At 50.9% G+C, this 17103-nt stretch overlaps 1 protein-coding gene across 3 annotated transcripts in view; it reads right to left on the bottom strand.

The window, feature by feature from the left end:
- The window catches only part of Hspa12a (heat shock protein family A (Hsp70) member 12A), a 154510-nt gene that overhangs the window by 59393 nt on the left and 78014 nt on the right, over positions 1-17103 (bottom strand). Inside the window, exon 1 of one of the 3 annotated variants that reach the window (XM_052712928.1) lies at positions 13327-13488. The exons of the other annotated variants lie outside the window; for them this stretch is intronic. Coding sequence (XP_052568888.1) covers positions 13327-13369 — 43 coding nt within the window. The 5' untranslated portion in view covers positions 13370-13488. Of the gene's footprint in view, positions 1-13326; positions 13489-17103 lie in introns of those variants that run through there. 3 annotated transcript variants of the gene reach the window in all.

The following is a 17103-nucleotide window of genomic DNA, read 5'->3' as shown; positions in this document are numbered from 1 at the left end:
GACCATCCTGGGAAGTGTCAGAACTAGTTTTCAGCTGACATAACAGGTTCAGAGAGGTTGCACAACTCACTCACAGAACTCAAGCAGGACTTCTTAATGTCGTGCCTGCCTCCCCCCACCAAATGCCCACGCAGCTGCTGAATGGTGTGTTAGGTACTACTTACACACGAGGCCCAGAGACACCAAATGATGTGCCTAAGCCAGTAAAAAGTGACTCCAAGATTCAAAACAAGCACTATCTGATTCCGAAGCTCCCTCTGCTCATGAAGGCCCTGGGTCCCTCCCACCCCATCCTCAAGGGTGGCCTGACTCTGAAGACTGCTTTCTAACCCTGCTCATCCAGTTCCCCTGGCCAAGACTACCAGCAGCAAAGCCCAGGGAAGAAATCGGTCTTCAAAGCATCTTGCTAAGTCTGAGACAGACGCCCCAAGGCCATGGGTAAGGGCCTTTCCAGAGCATCCATGCAGTGCTGGGAACATACCTGACTTCCCTAGCTGGGGTAAGCATGACTCTCCTCCAACTCCCGAGTTCTCCCAGCATCTCCTGAGGGAAGAGTGGAGGAGTGGGAGTTTAAGGAGACAGTGTGCACCTGGTGTGACCCCGCTCCTCAGCACAGCCTGGTTCCCAGGGTCTGTTCCAGTGTCCTGCCGTGTGGGCCTTTGTTAACTCAGCCAAGGATACATCCTTAACATGCCTCCCACAGATAACCACTCAAGCCCCCCACAGAGGGTCCTTAAGTCCCGTCCTTGACTTTAAACAGAACTGGCGCTGGAGCGGATACAGCGGATGATGTATTTGGCATCATTCGACGAGCATCATGTCCCTTCTCATGGGCTCTGACAGCTAGCCAGGGAGACCGCAGCTTGACCTGGTGCCTGGAGTCCCCTCGAATGGGCCCACTGGCCAGTGCCATGTTCACAGACTAGGAGGGCCCAGCATGCATCAGGAGAATACGCCTTGGATCCGCCCTTTGTTCTCACTGGAAGGACCCAGTGGCCATTTACCCTGTGCAGCATGAAACACTTGGAGGAGGAAAAACAATTTTCTCCAAGAAAGAACGAAAGAAAATATCTCCAACAGACTGCGGAACCATCCTCTGTATGTGCAGCCCTCGACTTGATACTTCGTCCTATACTAGATGGCTCGGCTCTCAGAGCTGGAACTGTGGAGGAGATACCACGCTCTAATCAACAAAAGATGCATCCACTCATTCTCTGCTCCCAACAGGTGACTTTAACCTCCAGCCAGATATGACTGTTCCAGGGAGCCTGAACATAGGCATCACCTCTGGAAATCTGGACTTGGGAAGACAGACAGTCAGATGACAAACAGAACAACAGATAACAGCCCTTAGAGTAACCAGTATTGTCAACTTGAACATGGGCACTGTGGTACCACACTGACCCTGCAGATATGGACTACACACCATGGGCCTGCAGGGAGGAAGGTAGGAAAAGTACTGCCAGGCTCCTACACAGACCTGACCTGGCACGTGGGTACCACTCCAGGATCTATACCTTAAAGTCACCTTTTTTGCTTCCTCGAGCAAGAGAGTTTGTTGCCTACACATAATGCACTAATGACTGGCCTTTTACCCAAGACATTCTGCGAACCAGGCCAAAAAAAAAAAAAAAAAAAAAAAAAAAAAAAAAAAAAAAAAAAAAAAAGAGGCAGCCGCCAAGGCCAAGTGAGAGGCTACAATATCCATGGTTCCGACATTAAGGAGTCTTATTCATAGCAATTTGATTTCACACCTCACTCCTCCAAATCAAGCTTTTTCTTGGAACACTGTTTGATAACGTAATCACTGCAGGGAGAGACACGTCATTAATCTATTAGGAGCAACAAAGCTTAGGTCCTTGTGCTGTCCATGGTGGCTGGATGCCCATGTGGCAGGCCTTGGGGCCCATGCCTCCAGCTGAAAGTCTGAAGAGGGGGCCAGCAGAATGGGCTCTAAGCCCGGTGCTGCATGCATTCCTAAGTGGTCTGTTCCCATCCCGAGCTCAGTCTGCCCTGCTGGGGAATGGGAGAGAAGACCCAGCCTGAAGTTTGATGATCTGGGTCTCTGGCGTTTATCACAAGCTCTGTTTTCTGACAGTAACTTCCATCTGCACTTGGGGACCAGGACACCTTACATTTGTGACATCCAGCTAGCAGAGATGGCCCCTCATGACCAATGAGAAAAGGAAAAGAAAGGAAGTGGCCAGTGGAAGTCATCCTTCAGAGCAATCAGACACAGAGAGGTCAGCAGGAGACCACAGGGTCAGCCTGGAGCTCAGATGCCCACAGCTGGCATCCCAGAGGGGACCAAGTGTCTGAGCATAAGAACTATTGTTCTTCATTACAGAGAAGCCAGGGGGACCTTAGGGGACAGAGAGGGCCACAAAGATTGACTTTCATTGCCAGTTCCTAGGCAGCAAAGGGAACTGGCAAAATCCACCTCCCTCTCAGATCCTAGCGGGTTCGGCAGGGAGCAGAGGATGAGGAATCAAGAATCCACAGAACTTACAACCTGTCAAATGAAGGATGTTACATGGCCAGATCTTATAAGGGCAGGACGGTGATCTGACACCACCCTGTGCTGTGGATGATTGATTGATAAATAAAACACTGATTGCCAGTAGCCAGGCAGGAAGTATAGACAGGACAAGGAGAGAGGAGAATTCTGGGAAGTGGAAGGCTGAGGCAGAGAGACGCTGCCAGCCGCCGCCATGACAAACAAGATGTAAGGTACCGGTAAGCCACGAGTCACGTGGCAAAGTATAGATTAATAGAAATGGGTTAATTTAAGATATAAGAACTAGATAACAAAAAGCCTGTCATGGCCATACAGTTTGTAAGCAATACAAGTCTCTGTGTGTTTACTTGGTTGGGTCTGAGCTGCTGTGGGACTGGCGGGTGAGAGAGATTTGTCCTGACTGTGGGCCAGGCAGGACTGGAGAAAACTCCAGCTACAACCCTGCTTGAACTTCTGCTTCCAGGTATGGAAACCAGAACCCTGCAGTCAGAACTACCCAATCCATCCTGTCTGGAAACGCCCAGGAAGCGAAGCAGTCTCCAAAGTTCAGTGTGTAAACCCAGAGATGACGCAAGAACGAGAGCAGATAGGAGGCCCACCCCTCCCTGTTAGAGGAAACACGTTTAAATAGACATTCATCCCCATGTGAATACAAACGTTTCTAATATGATTTTGTCTGTTTTCCTAGAAGTCTTCACATTCTGCAAAATCACTCTCTGAAAAAAACCACAGGATTCATGAAGGGAAGCAGAGCTGGAACACTTTTCTCAACACCTTTGTAACCTTGTTGCCAGAATCTTCCCCCAACAGCCAAGCCTATAACGAGGACCCAGAACAGTAAATCAAAAACTATCCCAGCTGCTATTCAGAGATGGAGCAACTCGGGCCCTTGATGCTTAGGTGAGCATTGTCATTCCTGTTCATGTTAAACACCTATCCAGCTTAACTGTTGGCTACTGATAGATTCCGGGGGAGGGGAAAACATTGTCTTCAGTTGTATGCCAAGTGGTGAGTCTACCAGCCTCCAAGGGATAGTTTCAAACCTGTTGCCACATCGACCATCAGTGGATTGGTAACAAAACAAACAAAAAGACTGGAATGTGGAAGGGACCTGTTGGGAGGAGACTGCATAGAAGAGGCAGGACGGAGAAAAGAGGTGAGAGTATTCACGTGTGAAACTGCCAGAGAACAAATCTAATCAACACAAAACCATTTCTGAAGCCTACCCACTGTTTTCTCATAGGGACAACATCTCTGTAGCTCCTTTGGTGCCTTCTGGACTTCTGCTTTAAGGGCATGGAAACCGCTAAGACGGCTGGAACTTGCACACAAATAGGGTGCATCCATAACATTTTCGGCTTTCTCTTACTACTTCCTAATCTGTTTCTTTTTACTCGTAAGGAAGTTTATCCCAACCTATCAAAACCACAAGCACGAGGGGGAAACCACCAACGAGCCAGCATGACTTTCCCAGACACCAACAGCATCCCTCTGTCCATCATCCCTCTGTCCATCACACAGACCTAGGCTGCAGCCAGTGCCTCCACGTGTCAGATCGCTGCGGAGCACTCCAGTCTTGCCAAGGGAGGAGCTCTGGCCTGCAAGCTATTGCGACAAACAACTGTTTTAAAGGTTGGGCTTTCAACGTTTTAGTCCAGCTGACTCTGTTAGAGGAAAAACTCACACATTATTTGCAGCAATTCCCCTTCAAGGTAGTTTATGCCCTCCATTGAAACCCCTTGTAAATTGCGTTAGACTTCAGAAATACAGCTCAGATGATCTTCTGCTTCTAAGGAAGGCTTGGGGAGGCTTGGGGCCCCCTCTTGTCCTCTCACTGGCCCAAGACCATCATATTACAAGCCTAAGCTGGCCTCCTGGAACAGAAGAGCCTGGCTCAGAGCCAGCACTGTCCCCATGTTCTCTCACTGTCCAGCGCAGTACAGCCATGAATGAGCACAAACACCTGGCCACAAAAACGGCCAGCAAACAAAAACAGTCGCTTTAACCCCCCAAAGATTGTCTGAGCTAATATAATGAGACATCTTTGTAGATGTTTCACTAGTTCTTTGATACTTTGATATTTTTTCCCTGCCTGGGAGTCGATAGATCTTTATTTGGATCTTTATTTAGCATGGGCCTCTGAAAGGAGGCTGACTCACCCTAAAAATGGCCATGTCTCTAAGGAACCTATCAAGACTGAATCATGCCAAAGGTAAGACTCCAAGAAGGAACTTTCTCCAACATCCAAACAGGTCTCAAGAGAGACAGACCTTCAACTAACAGTCCCCAGCCCATGGAGACCTCCTCTACCTTCCTGGCTAAGACCTCACCACCCACAGTGTATCATGTCCTAATTCCCAGGACCTATGAATGTATGACTTTCTATAACCAAAAAGGAATTCTTCAGGTGACTGCAATAAGGATCTTAAGACAAAGAAACGATCCTTGAGGGTCCAGGTACGCTTTACAAGAGATACTTATGCTAGTGTCCTTATGGAGGTGGAGATGCCACAATGGAGTCAGAACTGGGAGCGATGGACTCTGAAGATGGAAGAAGCAGTCTTGAGTCAAGAATGCAGGGGACTTCCAGAAGAGTGAGAATGTAGGAGACAGATGGACGCTTCAGACGGGACCCAGCTAGGCCAACACCTCACAGCGAGACCCGTCTTAGGGCTCATGTCTGACGTCTGGAACCTAAGATAATAAATTTGGGCTGTCCGGCTGTAATACAGCTCAGCTGGTGGAGTTTTGCCTGGCATGCCTGAGGCCCTGGGTTCAATCTCTAGCACCACATAAGCCAGGTATCCTGGCATGTGTTAGTAATCTCAGCATTTGTAAGATGAAGTCAACCAGATCAAGAGTTTAAGACCAACCTGAGCTACATAGTGAGTTTAAGGCTAGCCTGAGCTGCAGGATACTCAAAAACAACAACAACAACAACAACAACAACACATCATCATCATCATCATCATCATCATCATCACATTTGGGCTGGTTTTTGATCACTACAGTTGTAGTCCTTTTTATGATGCCTTGGTTTCCCCCTGCCAACAAGAACATATCTTTGGAGGTTCATTTGCAATAACACTAGCAGTCAGCCAATAATGCAATTGTCAACACTAAATCTGTGCCTCTTCCATGACCAGACTTGTCCTATGTGCTTTCCTTGAATAAACTCTGCTCACAAAAACCTATGAAGAAGGCACTATTATAATCCACATTTTTAAAAGATTTGTTTTATTATTGATTTATGTGTACATGTGCATGTCCCTGTGTGGGTTTGCACACACAGGTGCCTGCAGCAGCCAGAAGTCGGTGACACATTTCCTGGAGCTGGAGTTACAGGCAGTTATGAGCCACCCCATGTGGGTCCCATGAACCAAACTTGGGTCCTCTGGGAGAGCAGCACACATTCTTAACCACTGAGCTACCTCTCCAACCCCCATAACCCACATTTTGTAGATGAAAAAGGAAAGACTTTAAGAAGATCCTTTTCAGGATCACAGGACATGAAACAATATAATACGAATGGATTCAAACCCAGGTATCCTGTTCCCAGATCCCATGTCCTCACCAAGAACCCCGGTGACACCACTAATAAAGTCACTGTCACTTAGTATGGCCTCTGTATAGCAGGATCACACCAAGCCCTTTACAAATATCCTCTCTCATCACCCAGAAGCAGCAACATCAAACCCCGAGGTCAGACCCATCGAACCCACAAGGGTGGGTTTCGGCCAACCCTCCTGCCTGCCTCGTCACACCCAGAGGGGACAAAGATGAGGAATACAAACAGATGATTCATCTTCTCAACAGAGATACTTAGAAAGTGAAAGGAGTTGCTATTAGTAATTAGGGATTCATGTTTAGAACCATCTCAGCAAAGCTGGACACACGGACACGCTAAAGATAAGAGCAGTAAGAACAAGATCTGGCCTGTGGACAGCTCAGGGTCTCCCAGACGGGTGTCTGGGAGCAGCTGCTGTGCCAAGGGACTTCCTCAGGGGTTAGGTCCCAGTCAAGGCTGGTTTAGAAAAGACCAGCCTCCAAAGCCCCAGGTCTGGAGCTCAGCACTGTGGGCGGAGCCCGCCTGGGGTGGAGGAGTTCTGAGGTCAGAGGCTAGGCAGTGCTGGATAGAGTCCAGGGATGCAAAGACTTTGAACCCCACTGGCTGCCTGTTCAGAATAGCCAGTGAGGAGCTGGGAGCCATGGCAAATGGCCCAGTGAGCAAGCAGCCTGAGACCTCCTGGGTTCTGGGCCTGCTGGACAAGACTCTGCACAGCCCTTGCCTACATCTGCCTAGCTGTGGAGGTCTCAGGCCAGCCTTTCTCCACTCTGAGCCTCTTGGACAAAATACACCTGCTGATGACTGCTCTGCTGCTTCCTCAGGATTCAGGACTGTAAACAACGATGGCAGATAACAACAAACACGGACCATACTCAGCACTTACTGACAAGGATTATGGGAGAGAGTAAAATCCAGCATGAGGTACGTAGTGTGAATATTTTCATTTTACAGATGAGGAAACAGAGGTGGGGACTAGGGAGATTCCCAAAGCTAGTCAGTGGGAGTCCAGGCGTGGCCTCTAGCTCACAGTTCTTTATAATCTTGTTGGAACACTTTTGTTTCCTACTCTGCCTCCACAGAGCTGGCCACCTTCACGCAGGGTCACCACTAGGGGCCTCAGCCCTCTCAGTGAGCAGAGGACTGGCAGTACACGGGCACATCTCACACCAGTTCCACCAGGTTTTAAGCTTCAGTGGTGAGTTTTGCAAATACATGGTCCCAGGCCTTATTTCCTGGAGGGACCATTGTGGGAATAGAAATTACAACACCAATGTCATTAGCAACATCCATCCATCACAGAGAATGTCTCCGTCTGCTGCCCTGACCTACTTCACGCTGAAACTCTCCAGTCTCTTTACAGCCTAGACATAAAGCCTTCTGAAGGCAGTATCATCTACAGGAAGTATAATACCTGATTTAAACATGCATGCTTCACACTGTGAGCACCTGCTGTTTATGGCAAGGAACACAGATTTTTCTGTTTGTAAAATTGACATAGTCTTCCCAAAATAAAGGCATATTTTAAACAGCGGGTTGACTTTTAAAAGAAGCTATAAATCATTACTGTGGGGTGGAGGTATCCATACATCCACTGGAGTCAGAAGGGATAACCCGAAGCCTGCAGTTTTCGGGGGATACGGCATGCTGTCTTCTGTCTTAACATCACCCCTAGAGATCCTGCCACCCTAGGACCTGAACTTGACTCTCCCAGACTCAGGGTCTCCTACTGTAGAGTCACACATTTTATGGGCTATTGGTAAGGACGGAATAAGATAATTTAAGAGCCAACAGGATGCTGCCTGTGGCCCCAGCTACGAGCCCAGGTATCCAAGGCTGGTAGGGACTATACACTGAGATCCTACCTCAGACCCGAAGAAGTTAAAGGCACAGGGGAAGCCTTGGCCTGGACCTGTCACTCAAGAGAGGCATGGTGACTCAGAAGGCATGGGGCCAGGGGTGGCCAGCCTATTGCTGCTCCCAGCCCCCACCCTACATGATCAGGTCCCTTATCGTTTGAACGCAAAATGTCCTCCACAGGCTCCTGTAGAGGGGGGCATAGGGAGACTGGGGCACCAGCTCTGGGGAAGTGACTGGATCCTGAGGGTTCTGATAAGCAATGGATTCATCCCTTAATGGATTCATAATTTGAAGAGACTGGTGGTGGGGCCTCGTTGGAGGAAGAAAGCCAATGAAGGCCTGCCTTTGAAGGGTGATAGCTCTTCCTCATCCCTTCCTGTCCGACTCTTTCTCTCTCCACTTCCCAACCGGCTGCCATGAGTTGCTTTGCTCTTGTGCATGGTCCCTGCCATAGGGTTCCGCTTCACCACAAGCTGAGAGCCAGAGACCACACAATGAAATCTCTGAAGCATTTGGCTAAAAGAACAAGTCCTCCCTTTAGGTCATTTGTCGGGTACTTGTCACAGCATGGAAAATGGGACTAACACGGGTCTGGAGTCTGACACCAGTTGTGTGGGACTCGCTGGTTGGTGGCAACAGCGGATGTCTCCTAGAAGAGGTCTGGATGTACCAGCTCTGGAGAGAACTCAGCCTTGGCATCATGTCTAGGTGTCTCCAATGGGAAAATCAGCCTGAAGGACACCTAGTGACCACAGAGTGACTCCTGCTCTCAGTCCCCAGGGCAACCCTGCAGCAGCCATCATCCTCACCCCCCTGTGGAGTATACAGGGACAGGGATAGAGCCTTGAGGGAATACCCATGCCATTCCCAAGGGACTGGCTTCTAAAAGGGCAGAACCTCAGGTCTAAAGGACCAGAACAGGTCTCCACATAGCCCCAGTGCAAAGGAAAAAAAAACAAACAAACAAAACAGAACAGCTTGACCCACCACCACAGCTCAGAAGGAAACTGAAATCCTGATGGGCAGAGGCAGGAAGGCAGCAAAGAATTCATTCAGTGAGTGACAACGCCATTTCCTGTCCATCCCTTATCTCTGGCTGTTTCCAACAGACCCAGGCAATCACCACGTACTGCTATCACAAACCCAGGAAGTGAAGTCTAGCTGGCGTCTGCATTCCAAGTGTGGCTGAACATCTGGGGGACAACAGGCATCAGGCACAAGCCCTGCAAAGCAGGGAGAGTCTGCAGGGCGAGTCTGCAGGGCCTGCCCCTGTGGGCCAGAGACCCTGCTGGACATTGTGGCTCCTCCCTGGGGGCCTCCTCTACTCCCCTACTCTCTATAAGGAATGCCAATGTCCTGTGTGCCCATGGGGGCAGGTGCTGTCCCTGCCACTGCTGCTTGTTCATTAAAAGGCCCTGATTTCTCCTTGCCATCTAATTATGCACAGCGGTCATAAAGAAGCTTTCTCCTTTACCAAAGAGGCCTATTTATATGATGAGAGAGCACTTCGCCCCCACAAGATTGAATTGTCACTCAATGCCTTGTTGGAATCAAAGCCTCATCTCTTCAGAGATGCCCGGAGCACCGCCTGCCTCTCCTCTCCAGCTTGGCCCACTTCTGAGCATGTGTTCCCAGAAGTGCCACCCTGGAGTGGGCAGGTTATGGATGTCATTCCCCACTGCTGTGGTCCTTCACATCTTGATGACCGAGTCATTCAACACACAGGCAGGTATTTACTGAGAACCTACTACGTGTCCTTACTGAGAGCGATAGACATGAAAGATAAGGACCCTGTCTTTGTTGAGAGAAAGGTCACAAGCTGTTGGACTGATTCAAAGCTGACTCCAGCGTCCACTGTCTGGGCAAGCTACCAACTTCTCAAAGTCCTCAACTGCCTCACTGTCAAAATGAGGTAATAATAATACCAACCTCAGAGGGTTGTTGGAGGACAAAGAGTACACAGGCATCTAAAGCTGACACGCTCTCTGCACTCAAGACGCACCAGCTGAAATCACCAACACTTCAGCACCCAAGGATTGACAGGTGCATTTCACCAACATGCATGAATTGAAGGGGATTTTGAATGATGAGTAAGAGTTTTATAGGTCAAGAGAGACATATCACAAGGGAGAACTCCATATGTCAAGAGCCAAAGGGGATCCCACATAGGGCTTTAGTAAACCCAAGACGTTGAGAGATGAGGGATGGAGGCCACCATGCAGGGAACAGCTCCAGACACAGGCGTTGACACATAGTGGATCCATGGCAGAACCCTAATACCAAGAGCACCCTTTGGCTTTTGCTTGGTCCCTTAAAGGAGGGAGGGAAGGCCTCTGTTAATTCTGTGCCCGGTCACACAGACACACTTCACATCACTCTGAGGGCCTACAACATAGCAGGCAGGACCCAGGAGAGGCTGTGCATGGCATTCTTCTGAGTCCCTGAGTGGCCTGGGCTCTAAGCCTCACCCACCCCCTTTCCCACAGTGTACCACGGTGCCTGTGGCAGAAGGGGTGAAAAGCTGGTCACAAGGCCCCTCACTGAGTTGTCTGTTCAACAAGTGTGGCCCGGGCTAAATGAGATGATTCAGTGCTCTTCACTAAGTCCTCAATAAATGTCAGTGCTTATTTTTATTAAGATGAACTGCTGGGATGGTGAAAATCCCATCTCTAAACCCCAGGGCTCCACTCCTCCACCCACTCCTGGAGAAAACACCTCGGCTCCCACTGTCCATGCCAGCCCTGACTTGGACACCAAAGAACCTGCCCCCATTTGAACCACTAAGTACCCCACCCACACATCTCCTGCTAGGACTTCTGACACAGTCACTCAGGTCATGGGGAGGAACACAGCTGAAGGTCATCTCAGTCTCTGCTGTCTAAGAGACCAAAGGAGACCCTTCAGATCTTGTGAATTAACTAATTAATATTCTATTAAGGAATTTTGCAAACACAGTCAAGTTGAGTCTCAGGGGTCACCTACTCACCACCCAACTTCTACTACATTCTACTCTTCTTGTTTCGTTTCAGCCCCACTCACCCCACCCCTAGGTCCTCTCCAACATGAGAGACCAGTAGTTCACAGATCCCAACAGGCTGGGGCCTGTGGAATCTTTCAACATTCATTTGCTTCAAGAGCATCCTTGAAACACAACTACTTTGTCATCCCTAACAGTATAGTGGCCACCAATGAGAGCTGAATCTGTAGAGTCAGATGGTCTGAGTTCTAAGCAGAGCTTCCTAGATCTGTGACCTTGGACAGGTTGTTTAATTGATGTTTAAATCTCTCATCAGTAAAAGGAATGCTGGTGACACATTTATTAGGAGACTTGAGACATAAAATAGATATATTCATCACCCAGCCAAGAACATGCAATGACAGAAACCTCAGAAGTAGATGGGACTCGCTCAGAAAAGCACAGTGACTTGCCAGGATCACTTGCCCTTCAGGTGGCTGGGTCCCAGGTGTCCCTGCACCAGGGTGCCTAAAAATCACCCTGCAACAAACCCAGGTGAGCAGTGACATGTCTGCCATCAGGAGTGTGGACCTGTCCCAGCAGTGTGTGTGTGTGCGTGTGTGTGTGCGCATGCGTGCGTGCGTGCGTGCGTGTGTGTGTGTGTGTGTGTGTGTGTGTGTGTGTGTGTGTGTGTTTAGGGTAGGGTAGGGTAGGGTAGAAGCAACAATGTGACTTGACAAGACTAATCAGGGAGAGGGTGCACATCCCTGCCTCCAATTCTGATTTGACAGATCTTATACTCAGCCTTGCATTTGATATAACCACCCACTCATTATCTCAGCATGAGAGACATGAAACTGAATCACTTACTCTCTAGCTTAAAGCAATTGTTGATGCCTCTCACCAGCATCCTAAATGTTGGGTTGTTTTTTTTTTTTTTCAATTTAAAGAAAAAAGGTGGGGAGAAAAACGAGTCAATCCACTTGCTGAGTGATGCTCAGACAAAGAAAGGCAACTGCCAGGCCATGGCCCGTGTCTACAGACCAGGAAAGGTCAGGACACGGAGGCACATTCCGGGTGCCTGTTGGAGTACCACCGCCTGGGCGTGGGTTGGGCCTCTCCCTCCGTGGGCTCCCAACCCCCACCCTGCGCTCCTCAACCACCGCAGTGCCTGCGGGCTGGGGAGGCACCTCCCAGATCCGCAGGAACAATGGGCTGGGGAGGGGGCAGGTGTGGCTAGCGGAGCAGCAGAAGAGGGGGCTGAACCCAACCCACACCGGGACAGAGAACGCAGTTGCCAATGCTAGCTGCGCCGCAACTGGCCTCAGTTTCCCTGTTTTGGGTCTCTGCAGAGCGCAGAGCTCTTTTTTTCTGGCTGGATTTCGCTTTAAGTCCGGGCATTTTAGTGTCATCCTTGCAGCTTGCTTGGAGCTCCAGGGAAACCGGCTCAGGCGTCTGCTTCATCCAAAGCTCTGCAGGTCAGGGACACGCACGGCACCTCCCTGCAACCAACTTTCCCCACTTGAGATACACAGGAAGAAGACTGGAATCCTGACCAGCCCATCCCCTGTGCTGGCGAAGCCTTGATTTACAGCTCTTGCTTGGAAAGCATATCGGCCTCTTCCCGGATCCCTAGACTCTCCCTCCCCTGCCATCTGAGCCGCAACCATGCTCCAAATGAGCTGCTCTGCCATAAATGTAAGAAGCAAGGCTACAGTACTCCGCATGGGACACCCCTCCACACACACACACACACACACACACACACACACACACACACACACACCTCTGACAAGGAACGCACAGCCTAGCCTCCGCAGTTTCTACACCCAAACTCAGAATCCTAGAGAATGAGGGGAGAACCGTGGGACACCCTTTGGCCTGCAGCTGCAGCCTTTACTCCTGGCTCCTGGGTCCGGTGGGGTGGGGTGGAGACAGGGGACAGATATTAATCTGATTTTCCCAAGGCTCGCACCCCTGCCTCATTTGAGTCACAGAAATGAACCGTTGGGGACCCGGGGCCACCTGGCGGCCAGCCATCTACCAGGTCAGCACTGGCATCCCTAACACCAGCGCGCAGGCGATGGACAGGAGGGGCGGTTCTCTTGGGACTGGTACCCGGCCCTAACCAAGGAGCTAGCCCGAGGTGGAAACAACCAGGGTGCCCCAGCCAGGGATTTAGTCCTGGTTGCAGTGTCCGCACCCTGGCACAACCTCGCACGTGACTGGAGGGCGGCCTCCCACCCGGGGGGCCGCGTGTCGCGTCCAGACGCTCTCTGATCCGGCTGGGGATGGCAAGATGGAACCAGAGAGGTCACTTTTCTAACGCCCTCGACTGGGCTTCGGGCTGCGTTACGGAGCGTGCCTCATCCTTCCCAGCCCACGGCAGCCCGAGCGGCAGCCACGGGTCCCTCGCCCCACGCTCACCTCGGGACCCGGTGTCGCCGCCGCCAGCTTCCTTGTCCGCCATGGTCCTGCAGCCCTAGCCCAGGAAAGGAGCCGCCGGTGCGAGTCTTCGGCTCTCGAGCTGGGTCTGAGCCTGTGAACAGCGGGAGCACCGCTCTGACGCTGCCGCCGCAGCCCGAGCTCCTCACCGAGCTCCTCCCCGCGCTCCTCCCTGGCCCGCCCCACGGAACCAAGGCCCTAGGGAAGGCTGGAGAAGGCTCCTCCTCCGAGCTCTGAGCCCGCGGGTCGCCGCCCAGCCAAGGCCACGCCCCGTCCTGTCAGTAGCGCACAGGGACTCGGCATGGGCGGTGGAGGGTTAGAGGCGAGCCAGGGTCTCTGCAGCTGGTCCAGCCCGGTGGACACAGGAGCGCACAAGGTCTGGTTTCAAGCCCCGGAATTCCCGCTCTCTGGAAGGTACAGCGTGGCAGGGCCTGACGCCTTCAGCAATCACTGCACACTCAGCACTTCTTGGCAAGGGTGTCTGCTCCAGTCTGCATCTATGACCTCTGTCCCTAGGTCCCAGAGGAGCGGCCAAGGCAAGCCCTGGAGACCCTGCAGCGGCCAGGAGCCAGGCCACAGCCCCAGGACCTGCGCAGGGCCGAGTCCCAGCACAGCCATCCAGCTTTCCCGTCCAGGTTGTCTGCAAGACTCCAAAGCATCTCCCGACCCAGAGAAGTATTCGACGCAGAGACAGTGTTGCCCTTCCATATATGGGATGCATCCCTGGCCCCATTAGAAGTCTGAGAATACTACATTAATTATTCAAGACTTCCATGGTTGAGTAATTCACCAGTCTCTGCCTTCTGGCGTGCTCTCTCTCTCTCTCTCTCTCTCTCTCTCTCTCTCTCTCTCTCTCTCTCTCTCTCTCTCTCTCACACACACACACACACACACACACACACACACACACACACACACACACACCTGAGCCTCTGGCACCTGTTAAGGCCTGGCCAGGGAGATCCTGGGTCCTCAGTACCCCCAACTCTTTGGCAAGAGCAGTAGTAAGGATCTAATTACCATAATTGGGTCTTCCCCAGGGGTGGGGGAAGAGGGGTCTGACACTAAATGCTAAAGTGCCTATATCCTTAACTCATAGTTGTCAGTTTCTGCATATAAGAAAACCTGGTGTGGCAGGTTTAAATTATGATTTCAATATCACACACAGCAAGTGAATGGCTGGCTGGGATCCCATCCGGGTGGCAAGCACTACCTATCCCTCTTACTGAGACAGGCAACATCTCTTGCCCGGGGTACCTAGGGGATGCCTCCACAAGCAGCCTCCCTGTGGATGGTGGGGTGACCAGAGGTCTGCTAATAAAGTCTACAGAGGAGCTTCTACTCAGAAAGTGACGGATGGGAGAATGATAAATGAGCAAGACAAAACCTGGGCTGAGGATGTAACTCGGTGGTGAAACTATCACCCAGTGCTCACAACTGTCTTCTGTTTGCATTAGAATGTCACAAATGCAGAGTCCCAGGCTGTATGTGAGCCCATGATCAAACCGTGTGACCTCTCTGAGCCTCACTGCCCTCTGAGAAATAGATTCTCAAGACTAAAAACGATTAGATAAGATCATGCCTAGCTTGGAACCTAGGATAGAACAGTTTAAAAAGCATGCGCTACAAGATGCCAGGCCAGTTGTGCCCGGCAGTGGTAGTGGTGGTGCCCGGAAGCCACTCCCAGAGTGTAGGAGACATGTTTCTATGGAGCAAATTCTCCCAATCAAGATGGCTTTCTTGCAGTAACAGCACCCCATTATCTCACAGGCAGATCCAAGAGATCAGTTCCCAGCAAGGAGCTGGAGGCCAGGAGCTGGAGGTACCCGAAAACAGAGAGGTTGGGGGCAGTTGCTCAGGACAACAGCCTGATGCTCCTGAGCTTGGGATAGAGAGGGGAAGGGTTGGCCCTGGCCCTTCATCCACCCATAGCTACCTTCTGGTTCTGTTCACACCTCCCAATTAAGTGAAAGCAGCTAGATAGAAACCACATGAGCCATAATATGAAAAGGCAGGAATAACCACTGACGCTGTCCACTAAGTCCGTGTCCTGGAGACATGTGTGCTAACCACTGACGCTGTCCACTAAGTCCGTGTCCTGGAGACATGTGTGCTAACCACTGACGCTGTCCACTAAGTCCGTGTCCTGGAGACATGTGTGCTAACCACTGACGCTGTCCACTAAGTCCGTGTCCCGGAGACATGTGTGCTAACCACTGACGCTGTCCACTAAGTCCGTGTCCCGGAGACATGTGTGCTAACCACTGACGCTGTCCACTAAGTCTGTGTCCTGGAGACATGTGTGCTAACCACTGACGCTGTCCACTAAGTCCGTGTCCTGGAGACGTGTGTGCTAACCACTGACGCTGTCCACTAAGTCTGTGTCCTGGAGACATGTGTGCTAACCACTGACACTGTCCACTAAGTCCGTGTCCTGGAGACATGTGCCTAGGTTACAGAATAGTTGATGGGAGCTAATGTGCTAGTCATGCTGGACTTCCTCATTCCCTAAGGAAAAGCCCTAAACTGAGCATGAATCTGTGTTTTGTTTTGTTGAGATGGAGTTTTGCTATGCAGCCCAGGCTGGCCTTAGACTTTCTATCCTCCTGATTTAGCCTACAATGCTGGTTTTACAGGTGTGTGCCACTGTTCCCAGCCAAACACTCCTTAGTGCAACATTCAATACTTTACTTACGTGCATGGGTGTGTATCTGTGTGTGAGTATGTGCACATAAGTGCAGGTGTCTGTAGAGGCCAGAGATGCCAGATTCCCCTGGATCTAGAGTTACAGAAGGCTGTGAGCTGCCTGACATGGGGCTGGGAATTGAACTCAGGTCCCTTGGAAGAGCAGTATGTGCTCTTAACCACTGAGCCATCTCTCCAGCCCACTTCAATACTAGTAAGCACCAGTCATTTCCATCTAAGCTCTCTCCCAAGAAACGACCATTAACAAACTATTTCCATTTCCACGGCGTTTTATTCTTTGCGTCTTTTCTCTACCAGCCACAGCCAGGCATGCACCAGGACCACAGTCCCCTGTTGCTACCCATAGCTTGCTGTGACGGTTAGTTAGTTTGTCAACTTGACACAATCTAGAATTACCTGGGAACAGCATCTAAATAGGGGACTGTCTACACTGGGTTGGCCTGAGGGTCTATCTGTGGTACATCTATGTACATCTACATTATTTGGTGTGGGAAGTCCTAGCCCACTGTGGGCAGCACCATTCCCTGGGCAGGGGGTCCTGAACTCTGTAAGAGCGGAGAAGGCAAGCTGGGCATAAGCAAGCAGGCAAATGAGCATGCGTGCATTCATTTCTCTCTGCTCTCAACCGGTCACGTGACGTGACCAGCAGTCTCAAGTTCTGGCCACCTTGACTTCCCCACAGTTATGGGCTATAAAGCTGAATTTGCGAGCTGAGATAAATCCCTTCCCTTTGTCCAGACATTTTCGTACAGCAACAGAAATGAACTAAGACACGCCTCACAACGTCCAACACCCGACGCCTCTATTTATTGCCCTCTCTGTGCTGCCTCAGCAACTCTGCCTTTCTCGCTCCACCTGTAGGGATGCCCACCTCCACGCCCAGGACTGGACCTTCCTCCAAGACTCCAGAGCCACTGAGCCTCTCCCAAGGCGGCTCCTGGCCTCTCGCACTTGGCCCCTCTCTCCTGGGGTTAGAAGGGACTACCCACCAGGACCCAAGCCGCACACCTGGCATCCACCAATGTTCCTCCTTCGGTGTCTGTCCGTGTTCGG

The sequence above is a fragment of the Peromyscus californicus genome, unplaced genomic scaffold, assembly GCF_007827085.1.
Source record: "Peromyscus californicus insignis strain IS unplaced genomic scaffold, ASM782708v3 Scaffold_4__1_contigs__length_199733344, whole genome shotgun sequence".
NCBI lineage: Eukaryota > Metazoa > Chordata > Mammalia > Rodentia > Cricetidae > Peromyscus > Peromyscus californicus.
The sequence above is the reverse complement of the archived record's forward strand: the minus strand, read 5'-3'. Positions and strand labels throughout refer to the sequence as shown.